At 43.0% G+C, this 19,076-nt stretch overlaps 1 protein-coding gene across 15 annotated transcripts in view; it reads left to right on the forward strand.

Annotated features, from left to right (window-relative positions):
* The window catches only part of TLE1 (TLE family member 1, transcriptional corepressor), a 96,495-nt gene that overhangs the window by 46,734 nt on the left and 30,685 nt on the right, over positions 1-19,076 (forward strand). For 7 of the 15 annotated variants that reach the window (XM_051846743.2, XM_051846752.2, XM_051846777.2 and 4 more), the window contains exons 7-9: positions 34-238; positions 966-982; positions 14,238-14,354. In XM_051846743.2, the coding sequence (XP_051702703.1) occupies positions 34-238; positions 966-982; positions 14,238-14,354 (339 nt within the window). The remainder of the gene's footprint in view (positions 1-33; positions 239-965; positions 983-14,237; positions 14,355-19,076) is intronic. The other 8 variants (XM_051846756.2, XM_051846772.2, XM_051846782.2 and 5 more) reach the window with 2 other exon arrangements.

Genomic DNA, 19,076 nt, shown 5'->3' on the forward strand with positions numbered 1-19,076 from the left:
CTTTCCCCACCTCCCTATTCCTGCCACCAACAGCAGCAGCAGTTGCAAGCTCAGCATCTTTCTCATGGCCACGGACCCCCAGTGCCCCTAACGCCTCACCCTTCGGGACTGCAGCCTCCTGGAATCCCGCCCCTTGGGGGCAGCGCCGGCCTCCTCGCGCTGTCGAGTGCTCTGAGTGGGCAGTCTCACTTGGCAATAAAAGATGACAAGAAGCACCACGAGGCAGAGCACCACAGAGGTGAGAGGCCGGGCAAGCCAGATTAGGACCTTGTCCTCATACTCATACCGTGCTGCAAAGTTGAGTGCATCGCTAAAGCAAGCCCCATCCTATACTGAGAGCAATGAGATAAGAGGAACTGTCACAAAGCTTCCCACGGAGACACGGCCCACCCTGGAAGTTTGCGGGGTTTGCCGTGGGCATCTGTAGATTTCCCAGTCTCGTTAGATGCAGGCATCTTGACATCTTGGCAGCTGCCTAGTTAATGCCAGTGGCCTGTACCATATTATGGAAAACTGTTAACTGCTTAATTGGGTAATTTTCAAAGAAAGTAATGTTGTTCAATGGGGCGCAATAAGAAGTTAAATTTGAAAGTGAATGTGTTCAAATGAAAGGTTTGATAATTGCATCTGTTACTACTTAGTTTCATAGGCTTTAATTCTAGTATGCATTAAATATTGGGCAAAATTGCACTTGACTAATTTTTTGAAGAAAAGTAATTTATTCTGTCAAGAAATAAAAAAATAGGCTTTGTGTATGGTTAAACTGTAAATCTTATGTTTACAAAATACTGTAATTTTCAGGAAATCACTGTATTAGGAATGTGCAATGACTTATATAAATAAAAGCCATTTTTAAAACTGTTTGGGGCTTGTGTTCTAATTATTCCCCCCTTTTTTTTATTTCTGTTCTTGCCTCTGTGTCTGAACGGGCATGTCTGTGCGTTTCTTGGTAACCTCGGGAGCAGAGAGAGAGCCGGGCACAGTAAGTACTGAAACACCTGCCACATACACACGCAGTCCCCTTCCAGCGATGCTTCCCTAAGCACAGATGGACACGCATACTCTGCCTGTCTCTCTCAGTGACCTGGCTTCTTCTCACTTTTTCTTTTTAAAACATTTTTTGTATATGACCAGTTTCTCCCCTCTTGTCTTTTTTTTTTCCCCCAACAAAACTGTTGAATGAAAGGAGCATGACTTGGAGCTGAAACTGTTTGCTCTGATGACTTACGTGGAAACACACTTTGATGTGTGTGTACCCCAGACCCATTTTACATTTGGTTTGTTTTGCATTCTGAGTCCTCATTGTAGTATAAGAGTATGCATTTTTATCTTAGATCAGTTTTAAAGGCAAGAGGCCACAGTCTGTGAAGTTGGCTAGTCATGTGTTATTTCTACCTAAACCATTCATTCTCCTCTGTGCGTGCAACCTAGTTGCTAGGTTTCCATATCTAGTTTTCTCTGCATAATTGTCATTGGAGTGTGAACTTGAACTTAAATTTATTTTCAGCCCAAGAACCGTGCATATGAGTAAGCCCTTAAAAATGGAAATGCAGTGGACAGGCTGTGTGCTTAGAGAGCTCATCTTTTCATCCTATTTTTGGTGTTGCACGTTTGATTGGTACGTGTTTCTGCCAGGTAGCTGTGGGGAGACCTGTGTCTAAAATGCATCTCCCAATTGTGGCACAAATAGCTGAACATTTGACCCCTTTTCAACCAGAATAACCTTTGGCTTTTGTGTGTTTTCCTTCTATCTAAGCAATAACATTTTGAGCATCTTTAATACAGCAAAAAATGAGATGCTGAACTTTTAAATCATCCTAATTTTTTTGTTAGGGAGGGAGGTACAGACATCCTTTCAATTTTATTTAGTTTTTTTTTTTTTTTTTCCCTCTTCAGTGTAGAAGAGTTGTTATTTTTAAATTATATTTGAGGCAGATCTTGGTATACTTCATATATTGGGATGTGTTTGGAGGAGTGGGTAACGGTTAAATGAGGGGGTGACTGGCTTTTAAATTCTTGTACTGTATGTTTTCTCTGGAAAATGTTGGGGGGACAGATGGGGGGTAAAATTATAGCTAGGAAATAAAATACCTACATACATACTAAATACAAATGTAAGTAAACTGGTTTTGATTTATATAGGTCCTTAAAGATACCAGCTTTTCTGCCATCTTCATTCAGTAGAGTGTTGAATTAAAAAACCTAACCCTGGACCAGAAGGCAGATGTCAGAAAAGAATAAGGGAAAGCCCATGTTCTTTAGGCTGGTGGGTGTGTTACTATTGGACTGACTCACTCTGGCTTTGGGACATTCTCATTCAACTTTCTTTTCTCTCAGTACCACTGTTTCACCTTAAATGACAGTAGACTCTTTGAGTGCTCACTATCTGAAGGCCAGGTGGGACATGTGTCTGAGGGTAGAGGTCTGGAGGCACACACACCACATGCGCTTCTTTGGAGAGGCAAGACCACAAGCACACTAAAAGACTAGGATGCTTAGAAGAGTTCCAACAACTGGTGTCCGTGTAGAAGTGGTTCCCATGATGTGAGCTGCCCTGAAACCATGGTGGCATGAGTGAGGAGAGGCTTGCGTGGGTGGGTCTTAATTTCTGAGTGTGTCTAATTTCTCATTTGACCATACAATGTAAGCAGGCACTTAATTCACTGGTGTGTAAAGATGGGGTGGAAGGAGAGAGGTTAGTTTTACCCTTAAAATACAAGATAGTTCTTGATTTTTTTTTTTTTTTTTTTTAGATTTTACCTATTTATTTGGAAGGCAAAGTTACAGAGAGACAGGGAGAGACACAAAGGAGAAAGTTCTTCCATCCGCTGGTTCACTCTCCAAATGGCTGTGATGGCCTCTGCTGGGCCAGACAGAAGTCAGGAGCCTGGAATTCCATCTAGGTCTCCTACATGAGTGGCAGGGGCCCAGGCACTTGGGTCATCTGCTGCTGCTTTCCCAGGCACATAGCTTGATCACTTAGCAGAGAGCCTGATTGGAAGTGGAACAGCTGGGACTCGAACCGGTGCTCATATGGGATGCTAGTGTTGCATGAGGCAGTTTAACCCACTGCACCACAATGCTGGCCCTGATAGTTCTTGGGTTTCAGGCAGCTGAGGATTATTTTTAAATCCTCATGTTAGAGTTCACAGCCGATGAACTTTCCATTCCAAATGTGGATGCATTACATAAACCAATCTTTAGAAATATAAAATAAATGCTGACTTATGCATATGACTGCTGTGCATCCTTTTTTCCTATCAAATTTTTGACAAATTCTAATGATCTTTTCAGTGGGTTTTAAGTATGTGTACTGTGTTTCCTGCCTAATTACTGCAGAAAACTCTAGGGTAATGATAATATAAAATGGGAAAACTACACTAATTGGAGCCTAAACATTTATAACTAAGTCTGTAGAGAGGAATTAAATTGTGCACTGTCCGCATAAGTGGGATTTTGCTGTAGTTATATAAAATTAAGTAGCTCTTCAGACTAAGTGTGAAACTGAATATGAAGGAAGCAGTGGGTAATGAGATGATATGTACTATTAGGGCCTACACTATTATAGTACTCATCTATCTAATAAGATGGTTTAGATTGTGAAGGCCAGTTGTACTTGGCAGAAGGAGTCCGTTGATTGCTTTGCATTGTTTTTTCTCACCTATGAAAGCTCACGGGCAGTTGCTGCAGGCCAGTGGTTTTTAGATATTGTGGCCTTGGAACCGTTTCTACCTTTGATTTAAAATCACTGAGGATCCCAAAGAACTTGTTTGTTTTAATAATTACTGGCTAAGACACATTTTAAAGTCAAATAAAAAAAGAGGTACTTCATTTGTTTATATAAATAACATTATTAATGAAAAGTAGCATGATTTTAATGGGAAGAGCAGCATTGCCTTGCATATTTGCATATCTTTAATGCCTGGCTTAAAAGAGGATGGTTGGATTCAAACCAGCATCTATGTTCAGTCTGTTGTTATGTGTTGTTTGGGTTGAAACTGAGGAAGAAAATCTGCGCTCAGAGATGGCTAAGTGTCTCTGGGACTCTGAAGGCATCCTTGGACCAAATTCACAACCTTGGCCACCAACAAGACCAAGATACTAGGGTTATTTTTTTCCTGCTTTTCTCTATATATTAAATACATTTATGTTGGAAACCAAAATCAGACTTACGTAGATGAGAGGGAATGTAGGGTGCATATGGGTTTTTAATCTGTAAACCTAGAACTAGTAGATAGGTAGTTCATCTTTATTCGTAGTAGCAACACTATTCAGTGTGCTGGTTTAAGATTTTTATGGTAGGAAAATATGGCTCTAAATAAAGTAATCTTCTTGAAAAACCTAGAAATGAAAATACTAACAACTGCAAAATTTGTTATTTCTGAAAGGGATGAATGATAAAACTAGTAACAAACTAGGTTTGTTTTTTAATTACTTTTAAAAATTTTTTGGAATGTATGTATTTTTTTTAATGTATTTGAAAGACAGAGAATGATCTTCCACTCTCTAATTCACTCCCATGACAGCAGGAGCTGGGAACTCAATGTGGGTCTCCCAAGTGGGTGGTGTGGACCCAATTATTTGAGCCAAAGCTCACTGCTTCCAATGATGCACATAGCAGGAAGCTAGGATTGGAAGCACAGCTGGAGTCCCAGTCACTCAGATATGAGATGTGGCTATTCTAAGCCTTGTCTTCACTGTTGTGCCAAAAGCCTGCCCCTGACTGGGGGGAGGAGAGATGCTTATTGTCTTAGATTACAATTTGACTGGTTTCTAATTCTTAATACAAAGGGGACAAATTTCATGTATTTGATATAGTTAGATTTTTTTTTAATGCCTACTTTTGAAAGTATAGCTGTTGAGCAAATAAATATGAAATAACCATAGGAAAGTCATTATTTATTCAGGAGCATACAGTAGTAATAAAAACTAGATGTTCAATCAATCTAAAGATAATATACATTAAAATTTGGCTGAAGGGAATATAATTTAAATACATCTGCTTCAAAGACTAGGAATTAGAGAATTGGCAGAGTTGGATGGCTTTTAAAAAATATCGTAGAACATGTGTTTTACTACTTGGGCTCATTTAACAAAGAATTCGTTGAATACTGTGTTCCAAGCACTCTTTGAGGCACTGTGTGTACTTGCTGCTATTTTGCAATGATTCCTTTTAATGTCAAAATTAAATATTTCTTGACTGTTAAACCCTGGAATACCAAGCCCATATGATCATTGTTGGGAAAAGGAGGGAGACTCCAGAGCAGATGGTGTGTGGACCTGGACAGCATTCATGCCTGGGCTCTGCAGTTGTATGTGGAGTGTTGTGGGTCTGTGCCCCTTTGCATGACTCTGCAGAGGGCTTATAATTCATCAGATGCTCAGAAAGCTTCCTGGTCCAGAGAAGTCTGAGCACCATTCATCCACCTTATAGATTCTGTGTGCAACACTCATTTTTATTAATGAAATAACACACTCAAGGGGGCCGGATGCCTCTGGTTTGTCACATAGTTAACAAAGGTTGAGATTTAAATCATGACTGAGGAACTTTTTGGAACTTCGTGATCATCTTCTATAGATCACCAAGGGCTCACATTTAAAATTTACTTCAGGGTGCTTGTGACAACCATCAGTCGCTTCAATACAAAGTGGTTTCTTTGTTTCCCTTTTCTTTAGCTGTTCTCCTTGACTAGTTAGTTGGCAGAGTAGGGTCAGATCCTTCAGTGTTCTCAAAACACTAAACATGAGGGCAAAAAGGAGAAAAGACATGAGACTTGCTTTGGAGAATACTGCTGATCCTTTGCTGAATAAAATTTTAGCTGTCACAGTCTTTAGCAGAGGCCCTTTTGCAACTGTGGCAGTACTTGGTCAGTGAGTTAGGGAGGTGGTAGAACATGGATTTTGGAATAGGCAGACCCGAGTGTGATGCTGTCTGCATAGTCAAGGTTTTCTCATCCTTTTGTACTTTCCTGGTCCCCATAAATGGCGATGGCAATGTGGGCCTCACGGGGAGAGGTTTGGGAGACTTCAGAGGGCAGGGTAGCAGACACAGCATTAGCAGATGCTTCAGGGATGCCTTCTGCCCTTGGCGGAGTAGCAAGGTGACAACTGCGTTGTTAGTCACGCTCAGTGCAGCACCCTGTGGTTTCTTCTACAGTTTTCAAATACAGATTTCAGAAGGGAGTTGTGTGAGTGAGGAGCCTTGTGCTGCACTGGCAGTTTCTGACAGTTCTGAGTACATCAGGGCCCTGACACCGCTGCCGGCCTCTTACTCACTAGATCACTCTTTCAACAGGGACAGGGAGGAGCTGCTTTTGCTTACATATTTATGAGTTAAACTTGGCCTGATGTGTCAAGAGATTGCCTGGAAATAGAGGCTAAAGCACAAATGAGTCACCTAAAATTGCAATTTGTAGGCTTAGTGAAAAACACTGACGTTTTCCTAAACAGTCACTTCAGCAGGTTTTCCTTTTGGCAGAATGTAGGACTATGCTTAAAAAATAGGTCCTCTTGGGAAACCTGGTGTCAATGCCATAAGATTCGAAATCCCAGTGGTTTCTGTATTATCTGGTGGTGTGTACCAAGTGGATGTGTCTGCTACTTTGGTACAGTGACTGCCCAGGTGGGCACCGTGGTCTGCGTGCACCTCAAGAAACATTCAAGTTCTATCTCATGGTGATTATAGTGTAAAAATGGCCGTTTTACTCTTAAACAAAAGGGGGATAAATAAACAAACATTTTGGTGGGGGAAGTTTCTTTTATTTATTTGAGAAGGAGAGAGAGAGAGAGCTTCTATCTGCTGGTTCACTCCTCAGATGGCTGCAACGGCCAGAGCTGCGCCAATCCGAAGCCAGGAGCTTCTTCTGGGTCTCCCACGTGGGATGGCACTTGGGCCATCCTCCACTGCTTTTTCTGGGCCATAGCAGAGAGCTGGATTGGAAGAGAAGAAGCTGGGACTTGAACTGGTGACCATATGGGACTCCGGCGCCCTAGGCAAAGGATTAGCCCACTATGCCACAGCAGTGACCCCAAAATGTATTTTAGGCTAAGATTGTGTTCTGTAATTTGGACACTTCATGCCACCACCATCTTGAGCAGATTTTACTCTTTTTCCTTTTGGCCCTGTCATCACTTCTGTCATTCCCTGTCTGGAACGGATAGGCAACGAACCCTGTGTGTGCACCTTTGAGATGAGCAGGTGTGTACATAAGCTGAACAACTCACAGTCAAGTCCTGGCCTAATGCTTGTCTCTGCCAGGGCCTTTTCTTGCCTTATCATTAGAAAACGTCTCATCAGGAGCTGTAGAACTAAGGCACAGAAATGGCGCAGTAGCTCCTACGAAACATGCTCGTTTGATACACAGGTGTGATTCTTGCTGTGACCAGATCTTGAGTTGGGGAAGGATGGTATCATGAAGATACTGCAACATTCTTGAAAAATAATTATATCATTGATCCAGAGTTTTTATTTGTATAAGCCAGAGAAGGGCAGGCCAGGGATGAGTGAATGATGACGGAAGCAGCAAGTAGTTTAAAACTCTGTCCAGCCTCAGTATTCTCTGGCTCTCTTCCTTTCCATGAGTCCTGCACTTGGATTCTGCAGTGCTGAGTTTCTAGGTCGAGCTGTGGGGACATGTTGGTTCTGTCCTACATTCTGCATTTAAACTATGAAACGTAGAAGGGCACCTTAGGCCCACTGCATGGTCATGGCTCTGAGGTGGAATGTGATTGTCATGTGGACACATTTCCACTCTCCATATCATTAATCAGTGGGGATCTCATTAGTTTCCTGGTCTAAAAAAAAATGCATTTGTTGAAACATTGGGCCAACTTGTGGAAATGACCAATGGGACTGCAGCAAAAAAGTATAGCACTGAGTGATGGCTTAATTGGTACCAGGTGTAGGTGGAGAAGGCACACAGATGTGACAGGGTGCATCATTACCTAATTGTTTTAATGTTCACCGAGAAGTTAATTGTCAGTGTAGAGTGTGCTAGCAAATTAGGTTCCCACTGCCTTAGTGTAACAGAGGATAAATGAGGTGTCATGAGTTTCCAATCTGTACCTCTGACACAAACACACTTCCTGCAGGGAGGAGCAAGTTCCCAAGGGGAATCAGCATGCAGCTAAGGAAATCTATCTGAATAATGTGCATTATTTTCACATTAGGGAAACCTGTCTCCCTTCCGCTGTACCCATGAGTGGGTTTACCTTTCAGATTTGCTGCGGGTGGTTTCAAGGTGTAGACTTGTTGGCAGAAGCGTTGCTCAAGTCTCTGGACACATGAAGGCTCCTTCAACTGGTGTTCAGTAGCGCTGACTGAGCAGAACGGTGCCTTCCACTTGGTTTCTTTCCTAGTTTCTGGAGTCGCTTTCCAGAGTCTCACCTCTTGGAACAAGATCATTAAGGTTATGATGCATCCTTACTGAAGCAGCTGAGTCTTTGCTTCTTCATTTCGGAGTGTGAAACTGACACATCTTCGTCCAGAATGGTTAGGATCAAAGTTACCTAAGTCCAAATCCAGATGTTTTTCGACACTGCTGGAAGCTCTCCATGCTTCAGTAGATAGATACTTCTCGCCTTGTAAGTTCTTATATGAAGGTATAGTTTCATAACTAGGTTAGGATGTTTATTTTTGTTTATATTAAGAGAATCTCTTGATCTCTTCTACCCAGTAGTTCCAACATTTTGCCAATTATCTAGTTAACTTGCATCCATTACACTATAGCCAAGAAAGGTTTTGTGTCGTATAAAACGTGGTTCCCACCTTTACGGAAGAGCCCTGGATCTGATTGCTCAGGAGAGCACACACAGGTTGCACTATCAGAAGCTCAGCTTGCAGTCCTGCTCACCATCAGCCATTCTGTTTGGTCACCACTGCTAGTGCAGGCAGACAGGAATCCTAGGAAGCCAGTACACAGGCCTTTCAGAAAGTTTATGGAAAATGGAATTAAAAGATGAGTTTATTCTGGTACAAAAATAATTTGAAATCCATGCATATGTGAAGTCTTCAAAAATTTCATGGAAAATGTCATGGAAAAAAAACTATGCATTGATTTCAGAATTTTTTCCATCAAAATAAACATGTCTTTTAATTCCATTTTCCACAAGCTTTTTGCAGGCCCCTCATTGATGCCTGTTGCCAGTGAAGATTGGATGTTCTCAATTAATTCAAGCATTTCTGGAGTGCAGGAGGTCCCTGCTTGCTATGGAGGGTGTTCTCTGTTCTTGCTCCTTTTCTAATTATGTAGTATATTTTCTGCATAGAAACGGAGGGAAAGTCAAGCCAATTATGCCAACTTTTGGACCCTCTTTCTACTTCTTGTATTTAGCATTCTAGGAGATCATTTTTTCTGTTTTGAGATACACCTCTCCCTTTATCATTTTACATGGCTCTATACCTGTAATTGTGTGCAGCACGTAAGGTGTAGAAAATCATTACGGTTTCAGAATTTCAGTTTGTTTTGAAAACAGTGTCTTTTCAGATCTTGATTTGCTCAGGTCCGCAATATCCCCCGTGGGCTGTGTAACTCCTATTTTGAATTCCTGTAGCAGACATAAGGTAAATAAGATGATTTTATTTCTTAACAAAAATTCAAAACAAAGGAAAACTTATATACAGTCTGGAAATCCCATGCCTCAGGACATTTGTAATAGAAGTTTGCCCAGTATTTACAGTGTCTGGAAAATCCTGGCAGATACTTAAATTTTACCAGCTGCAAGGTGAAATAAAACATTGAGTTTCTAGGCTGGAATTTGAGACTACAAGTAAGTGTGGTAACACTGGTTCCCATTTGATTAGAAACTGATTCATGATTAAATATTTATTTGACAAATAAATATTTGAAAAAATGAATTCTATTTGACGAATGCTGCTTGGTAGATTAAAATGGATTCTGGAAAGAGATGTGTTTAGTGGCACACAAGTCTGTGGAAGATGGCCTGCAGTGATTGGCATCATGTGAAACTGGTGCTTTCTGTCCTTTGGCTGCTTTGCCCTCTCTGCTGAGGTCTTTTTCTGTGTTAGTCTTGCCTTTTGCATGGGGGATTCTTGAAGGGAAAAGCAGGAATTTGGGACTGTTCTGAATTCATTTTAAAATAGGTAGGGGTAGGCATTGTGCTATAGCTGGTTAGCCACCACTTGGGATGCTTGGGAAGCCGCTGCTGCACTTCCCATCTAGCTTCCTGCTGTGTGCCTGGGAAGTGGATGAATGGCCCAGGTGCCCAGTCCCTGCCACCTGTGTGGAAGACCTGCATGGAGTTCCAGGCTCCTGGCTTCATCCTGTCTGTCTGTGCAGTTGGGGAGTTAACTATAGATTGGCAGATATTTGTCTCTCTATCTCTGTGCCTTTCAGTTGAATAAATAAATAAATATCAAAAAAAAAAACCCACTAAGATTGTCATCTAATGTTGTAAAAAAATGAGTTGTAAAATGTTCACTGTTTTGTTTTGTCATTTATTTATTTAGTTGAGAGACAGAGAAAGAATTCCCGTCTGCTTGTTGACTCCCTAGATGACCTCAGTGGCTGTGGGCCTGACCAAAGCTGGGAGATAGGAACTCAATCCAGATCTCCCATGTGAGTGGCAGGATCCTGATTATTTGAGCCATCACCTGCTGCCTCCCCACATCTGCATTAGCAGGAAACTTGAGTCAATAACAGAACCAGATGTCAAACCCACGTACTCCAATATGGGTACAGGCATCTTAAGCTAGGTCAAATGCCCATCCACAAATGTTTTTATTTTTTAAATTCTGTATTTGCATTCCTTAGTATATGAGGCATACATCTATATAAATCAAGGAACTGTATTTGTGACTGTTGGTTGGAAAGGGTCATCAGAGAAAATGATTAGACATTATGTCACATTAGAATAAATGAGTTATAATAATAAATTTCCAGTGCAACAGTAAAAGAGCCAAAGAGCCAGTATAGATTTTAAGTAATGCATGTTTGGATATCAGAACTCTGCTACAGAAACTGAGCTTGAAAATCACTCTTCTGGGAATGGAGGCACTTGGACACTAGGAATCTGCAGGTGGTGGAAAGGGCCTGTGGACATTGGGCAGACTTATCTCCCAGCCCCCTTTCAAAGTAAAGTCCTCCAGATACACTAGGGGGATGGTGAGATGGATGAGCAAGCAATTAATCTTGTAAAGGTTGCTCTGGCCTCTTTTCAGGTTTGAGTCTGATTATCTTGTGGTTGGAATGCTTGACTGACTTTGTGAATAACTTCAAGCCAAGCAACTCCCTTGCATTTCTTTTGCAAACACTCTCTTAAATGTTGCATTTGTAGTCATAACTTAGAATACTAAATTTTGAAGGAGAAAATGGGTATTCAGTCAGTACTCAGGTGGATTCTCTTGGTGACGGGTTATGACCATCAACATAGCTGTATGAGGGATACTTTACAAAGTTTGTGGGAAAATGGAGTTAAGAGAAGTTTCCATTTTTTTTTTTTGCTGTAAAAAAAATTTGAAAACCATTCAATTTTTTTCCTAGAGCCCATTTTCCATACACTTTTTGACAACCCTTGCTGTGCATGGATTTCAAGTGTTTTTGTGACAAAATAAACATATTTGAATTTGGTTTTCCACTAACTTTGAAGTACCCTGGTCTTCCACCCTTGGACCACAGGAAAAACCAGTCAATGAGGCATGAGAAAAGCACACAGCATGAGGGAGAGACATGCAGCACCACCTGTGATGTCACTTTTGGGTTTCTGGAGGACAAATGGAGAGAACCACATAGTTAAGGGTTCCCCAGGCTGGAGTTGAAAAGCCAAATGGTTGCCATGGCATCCAGTGAAGCTCATGAGGTGGAACAACTGGCTGAGATCAAGAGCAACAATGAAAGCAGTGTCTGGCTGGATGGAAGAAGGCAGGGGCAGTTACACAGAAAGCCGGGTTTCTGGGAACAAGGCTCAGAGGAAGCCATCCATTTGTGATGGGACGACCTTTTCTGTAGCCAGGCACCGAGCAGCAGCAGGAACCCGGGATCGCCTGGGTCTGACTGCAGCTCTTCAGGCCTTTGTAGCCTACGCTCTTTATGGCCTTGTTTTGAACAGATTGTGTGTGCAGCATCAAAGGTATGAGACATCTTGTTTTGTAACTTGTTGAAGTCTGCCAGTTCAGTGGGGCCAATTTTCAGATAAGCAGGGGGTGCTAATTACCAGCCCCGTCTAAATTTAGAGGAAGTTTCAGAGCTTTTCAAAACCTATTCAGATTACAGGCCTCATTTAATCTGCTCAAGCAGAAATTACAGTAGTGACTTCTGGAGGAGCGCAGGCCTCAGAGCGTGACAGTCTGGAAGGTCTGGCTGCAGAAATGTTACTGTTGCTAACAGAAGTGTAGTTCACTTTCACATTCACAATACCCCCCTGACATCATTAAAAAATAAAAAAGTAAGACATTAGAAAGCTGCCTTGGAACGGCTAAGTGGTTTGGACGCCCAGTGCTAATTACAGCAGGAGGGTGATGAAGGTGGGTGTGTGCAGACTCTCACTTGAAATCACCAGCGGACAGAGACTCTGGCCACATGTTCCCCGGCGCTTGAGCAGATGTAACATTGAGGAAGATGCAGCCCTGCTGCCTTGGTGCACCTGTGCAGTCTGGAGGAGACAACCTAGGGCTAAGATAATCTAGAACAGAGACAGGTATATTTAAACACCACTCACCTATGTGAGCAAACTGCTGTTCCCAGGCCCAGCCCAGCTGTCAGAGTGTGGGCTGTTAGCACTTTGCAGGCGTTGTTGTATGAATTCCCTCCCACCCTTTGTCAGGCCATGTGGTCTGGCTTGGAGAGGTTAGTTTTTAGCACACATTATTTCAAGGATCCAGCCAGCTCACCTTTCTGCCCCAAACACTGTGGTGATGATTACTTTGAGCTTCTCTGTCTTGAATTGTCTGGGTCCCTCCACCTTCCTTTATCTAAGCCTCCTGGCATTTGTGTAGCTTGAACAGTCATGAAGAAAAGACCTCAGCTTGCTTTAGAGCCAGCCCTTGCAGTGGGCCAAGAGGCTTAGCTTGTCTTATGGTCCCCAGTTTTCATTTCTTCCTGCGGGTAGTTGGGCTCAGAAAACTCCCATGTGAGAGCCAGCCACTTGGTTGTTTGGGAACGAAAGCCCATGGCCTTAAAAATTGTGCTATAAAATACTGGCTGCCTGTTGCACTCAATGTGGCCCAGCTTAAAGATCTTCCCCAACCCCTTCTGGTTTGAATTGTGGCAGAGAAAGGTAGCCTAATTGTCTGTTGGCCTTGGATACCCCCCCTTAGTTCTCAAATATCTCTCAGAAATTGGGGTTATCTGGGCTTTGTGAAAGGAGGTTTTCGCACAACTCATTCAGCATTGTTCAAGGCAGTAACACATCACTGAACAAATTGCCCCCTTGCATATGCTAATCCTGCACTTAAAAGAACTCATTGTAACATGTTCTGATGCTTTAGCCTGAGGGGAGATGGGAATTGAAGGGATGTCAGATCATGTCATGTGACCCCAAAATATCTAAAATGCCTGTTTTCTTTGGGTCAGCAGTTTGTACTGGGCATATGCGAATGAAAGTATCCTGTGTAGTTGGAGGAAAAGATTAGTCCTTGTTCCTGCTTTTGTGTGTGGGAGCTGGCTTGGCTGTTGAAGATTCTCTGGCTGAAATTCCCGCTTTGGGTCTTAAATTTCAGTGCTTTTGGCGAGGAACACCAAATCTGATTTTCAACAATAAATTAAAAGAATTCAAAAGAGTTCTTTCATTGTTGCTGTGGAAAAATGTGATTTGCCTATTAGGGAGCCATGCTGCTAATCCCACCTGCTTCCTATATGCCTGTTTAGAGTGGTTCCCATCGATTCTTAAAGCTGCAGAATATGTCTATTAGAGTAATCGCAAGATTGGCTCCTTGGCTGTCCACATTCCCGACCAGGAAGTTGCAAGTGGGAGAAGAAAAGCACACCTGCAAACACACGGCAGGTTCCTCTTTCGCCAGTGGTAAATAGGGCAGAAGCAAATAGGGCCTGAAGCATCCATCAGGGTTTGGAAGGTTCGATTGCAAAGTCAGAGTCCCCCTTTTAAGTGTGTAAAGCTCTTTAAACGTTTGCCATCAAAGCCTTTAGATGAGATGAATTAGGTGGAATGAAAGGCTGTGGAGAGATCACCTTTCTAAAACAGTACTCAACATCCAGGTGGGGTTTTCATGTGTACAAAGAGGCCTGGGGAAGAAATCTGATTAATTTTTTTTTGTCTTGCAGAGTAATTCCCTCTTGGTCCCAGATGGTCTAAGAGGCACAGATAAACGCAGAAATGGGCCTGAATTTTCCAATGATATCAAAAAAAGGAAGGTGGATGATAAGGACTCCAGCCACTATGTAAGTAAATAAAGGACCTGAAATAGACATTGTTTGCTTACGGCTCACCTTCATGTGTCCAAGTGTACTCTGCGATCTTAGTGATAATTCCACATCCCTTAAAGTAATACATTAAAGGGGATAGGCTGTAACATTGTGGGCTGTTAGTTCCCTTTAGGACTCTAAGTTATGCTTCTCCTGGGCTTAGTATTGCATTTCACACTTTCTGCCTTAGGGACTCATCAGAGGGGCTGTGAAAATGCACCGTCGGCTTCATGGGCTGTGCAGCCACACAGAGCCTGCTCCCAGAAGAGCCCACCCCGTTATCTTTGAATTCTCAGTTTTTGAAGCATGGGCACTGCAAATGTAGCAGCCATTACTGCTAACAAAAAACGGCCTTTTTGGTGTCCCTAATTCTAACACTATGTCCAGGCTCATCTTAGGGGCAGAGTTTATCTTCTTCCACAAAGAGCACTTCAGGCAGAGGTATCCAGTTCTGTCCATGCGGTTGAGGCCACTCTAGTGGTGTTGGAGGAAGGACTCTTGACAGATCCAGTTGAAACCACATTCAGAAGGAGAGCAACCCAAGTCAGATGGTCTTGGCTCTAGTCTCATTGTAGCTGGCATATGACTTAGAACTGGTTTGTGTGGGCCTGAGGGTTTCAGGAAGCTGCACTCTTAGGAGCAGTATCAGAGAAGCTCGTGCTACGGTGCAGCAGGTTAAGCCACCACCTGCAGCACCAGCATCCCATATGGGCACCAGTGCAATCCCTGCTGCTCCACTTCCCATCCAGCTCACTGCTAATGGCCTGGGAAAAGCAGGAGAAGATGGCCCACATCCTTGGGCCCCTGCCACCTATTTGGGAGACCCAGAAGAAGCTCCTGGCTTCAGTCTGGCCCAGCGCCGCCTGGTCATTGTGACTGTTTTGGGAGTGAGCCAGTGGATGAAAGATTCTCTCTCTCTGTCTCTTTTTCTCTGTACCTTTGCCTTTCAAATATATAAATAAATGTTAAAAAGGAAAAAAATGAAAGAATCAATATCTAAGTAGAATGCTGAATTGGGCCACTTCCCTGTTGCCCGTAGAAGAAGAGGTATCTACCAAGCAGTAGTAGAGGTAACAGCTATACATGTAATGTGGACAGTTAAATATGAGGTCTCTGTCTCCTGCGGGCTCATTCAAGCCCATGACTAACAGCAGGTAACAGTTTTTTGATCATCAACTCGAGTCAGTGCCAGGTACTCTGTGCTTCTATATGAATTGTTCCATTTAACTCTTAAGATAGCCTGATGAGTTTGACACCATCATCTCTATACTGTTGCATGGAGTTTTTGAGTGACTTGTGGTAGGTCATAGTTAGTGGAGCCTAGAGGCAGCCCTGCCCCAGAATCCACACTAAGATTGAATCCATGCTAAGATTTTTTTCTTTTCTTAATTAGTTACTTGAGAGACAGTGATTGATAGTGATGGAGGAGTGGAGGGAAAAGGGAGGCAGAGATGGAGAGAGAGAGGTGTCCTATCTGCTGGTTCATTCCCCAGATGCCCACAAGGCTGGGGACTCCATCCAGGTCTCCCATTTGGTTGGAAGGAACCCTGTTAGCAGTCCTGGAGGGGAGGGCAGTTGCCAGAATGAGTTTCGTGGGTTCTTTTCCTCAGCTTAGTATAGAAATAGAAAGCTGAGAAACAGAATGCAAAGAAGCAGATAATTTTATTTGATTGATAGGCGACAGAAAAAGCATCTGGCCCAAGAGGAGAGCAGGCGGAGTGCCCAAACGTGACAGTGGATTTCAGGAAGTGCCCAGGGTTTTTAAGATATTACTGTTTACACTGGGTCATTCTATGGGGGTGCCCATTGGACAGGGGTTTTACATATGGTATGTTAATTGGCTTTGGGCTCTGGATATAGTGGGGTGTCTCTTGGAGACAGCCCATCTCATTAGGGGCTCAGCTCCCTCCCTCTGTTAGCTCTGGGTGGAAGATTGCAACTAACTTGAAGGCATGATTTATTTTATTTATTTTTAAAAAATATTTATTTTATTTATTTGAAAGAGTTAGAGAGAGAGATAGAGACAGAGAGAGAGGTCTTCCATCTGCTAGTTCACTTCCCAGATGGCTGCAACAGCCGGATCTGCACCAATCCGAAGCCAGGGGCCAGGAGCTTCTTCCGGGTCTCCCATGGGATGCAGGGGCCCAAGCACTTGGGCCATCTTCTACTGCTTTCCCAGGCCATAGCAGAGAGCTGGATTGGAAGAGGAGCAGCCGGGACTAGTACCGGTGCCCATATAGGATGCCAGCGCTTCGGGTTGGGGCTTTAACCCGCTGTGCTACAGTGCCGGCCCGGAAGGCATGATTTAAAACCACAGGATCATACATGCAGCACAAGAAGCTATTTGTGAGAGAGATGCCAGCTAGTCTGGAGACACGCTTTCCAGGCACAGCTGACAGCCTGTTTGTGAGGGACATTCTACCTACATCTGAGTGGCCCACAGACCTTCGGCCACACTGGATGGCCTCAAACCCCACCGCTGGAGTCAGGAACCAGAGGTGGGGATCAGCACCAGGTACTCCACTGTGGGATGGGAGTGCCCTAAGAAGCAGGTTTCACTAGGCAGAATGGCAGCTCCCATGCTGCTGTTCTTGAGCCCAGAGAATCAGAATTTTGCCAGAGATCCTGAAAGTGGCCCACACTTTGTGTGATGGTTTAGTGTCATACTAAAAAAAGCGAAGTTGTTTGTTCTCCTCACCCCAACCGAAGCCTTTTTAGCGCATATCCTTCCTGTCTGTTGCCCAGAGCTGATGTCCTATGCATGTGCTTCCATTTGTGAGATTAAATGCTCATGAGCAAGTCCATGGCATGCAGCAATTTGGGAATTTACTGACAACACAATTCTAAATTCTTCTCCTTGAAGTTCATGTGTATCCTAAGTTATTTAGCAGTGAACAATCTGAAATCCATAGTTGGCCTATGGTTTTATAACTTGCTTGTACCAGGCATGTCAAATTGCATAAGCGATTGGGGACTATGTATTTTGAGTATGTTGGAGAAACTTGGACACAAGCCTCATTCCTTAGATCTTCGATGTTGGGAGATAACTGCACAATTGTCCAGTGCACAGCTAAGATTTAATTTAGAGAGGACTTAAGACTCATTTCAGAGTTCCATTGTAACAAAGTATTGTTGATTACTTTTTTGCCAATTTAGTCTATACAGACTGTGGTAATATTTTTACTTTTTTTTTTTTTCCTGAAAGGAAATCCTTTGTTTATAATGTTACGCTACCACCCCTATCACCTGAGAGCATTTGTGCTTTTCTGAAAGAAAACAGATTTTCTTCTTTATTACATAAAACTATTTGTTTCAAATGGAATTTTGGCTTCCTCAGGCTTCCTCATTGGTTGTAATTTTATGTTGTTACTAGTGAATTGCTAATGTCTAACAATGACTAAAGTATTTTTTCCCCTAAAGATTTATTTATTTATTTGAAAGGCAAGGTTACAGAGAAGGAGGGAGAGACAGAGAGTGAGATCTTCCGTCCGTTGGTTCACGCCCAAAATGGCCACATCAGCTGGGGCTGGGCCAGGCTGAAGCCAGGAGCTTTATGCAGATCTCCTGCATGAGTGCAGGGGCCCAAGAACTGGAGTCATCCTCAGCTGATTTCCCAGGCACATTAGCAGGGAACTGAATCAGAAGTGGAGTAGCCAGGACACAAACAGGCACCTACATGGGATACCGGTGCTGCAGGCAGTGTTTAATCTGCTGCAACACAGCGCCAGCCCCTGAAGTATATCTTTTAACAATATTAAAGAAAGTAAATTGGGTCTCACATATGTAGTACTCTGCATATAGTTACAAAAAGATGTTTATGACTTGAATTTAGAGTTCAGGGTAAACTTTCTAGTCTGGATTTGCTGGCCCACAGGGGCCAATGTATGTGAATAATACCAATATTTGTATGTTCTAATTACTTATATATTCTAATAAAGATTTATTTTGGGGGCTGGCATTTTGGTACAGCAGGTTAATCAGTGATGCTGGAAACTCATGTAGAAGTTCAGGTTTGAGTCTCAGCTGTGATCCTGCTCCTTGCTAATGTGCCCAAGAAGGAATGGGAAGGAGGCCCAAGGACTTGGGCCCTTGCCATCCATGTGGAGACCGGGATGGAGCTTTTGGCTCCTGGCTTTGGCCTGGCCCAGACCTGACTGTTGCGATCATCTGGGGAGTGAACCAGCAGGTGAAAAAGACCTCTCTTTCTCTGCCTCTCCATGTTTCTTTTGTCACTGTGCCTTTTAAATCAATCAGTCAATCTTTTTAAGAAAGATTTATTATTTGAAAGGCAGAGTGACAGAGGGTGGGCATTGAGGTGAGAGGGAGAGGTCCTTCATCCACTGGTTTACTCTCCAAATGCCCATTACAGCTGAGACTAGGGCAAGGCCAAAGCCAGGAGCCAGGAGCTCCACCCAAGTCTCCTACGTGAGTGGCAGGAACCTAAATACGTGGGCCATCTTCTGTTGCTTTTCTAGGCATATTAACAGGAAACTGATTTGGAAATGCAGAGTAGCTGGAACTTGAACCAGGCACTCCTACATGGAACATGGGTATCTGTGGCGACTAAACCTGCTGCTCCACAACACCCACCCCTGTTTGCACATTCTTCATTGATCGTGATATCAGAAAACGTTAAATCATGCCCTAGAGACCTAGTTCTCAAGAATTTGGTCCCCTTGAGATGTCCCATGTTTCTTA

This window comes from Oryctolagus cuniculus, chromosome 1 (genome assembly GCF_964237555.1).
Source record: "Oryctolagus cuniculus chromosome 1, mOryCun1.1, whole genome shotgun sequence".
NCBI lineage: Eukaryota > Metazoa > Chordata > Mammalia > Lagomorpha > Leporidae > Oryctolagus > Oryctolagus cuniculus.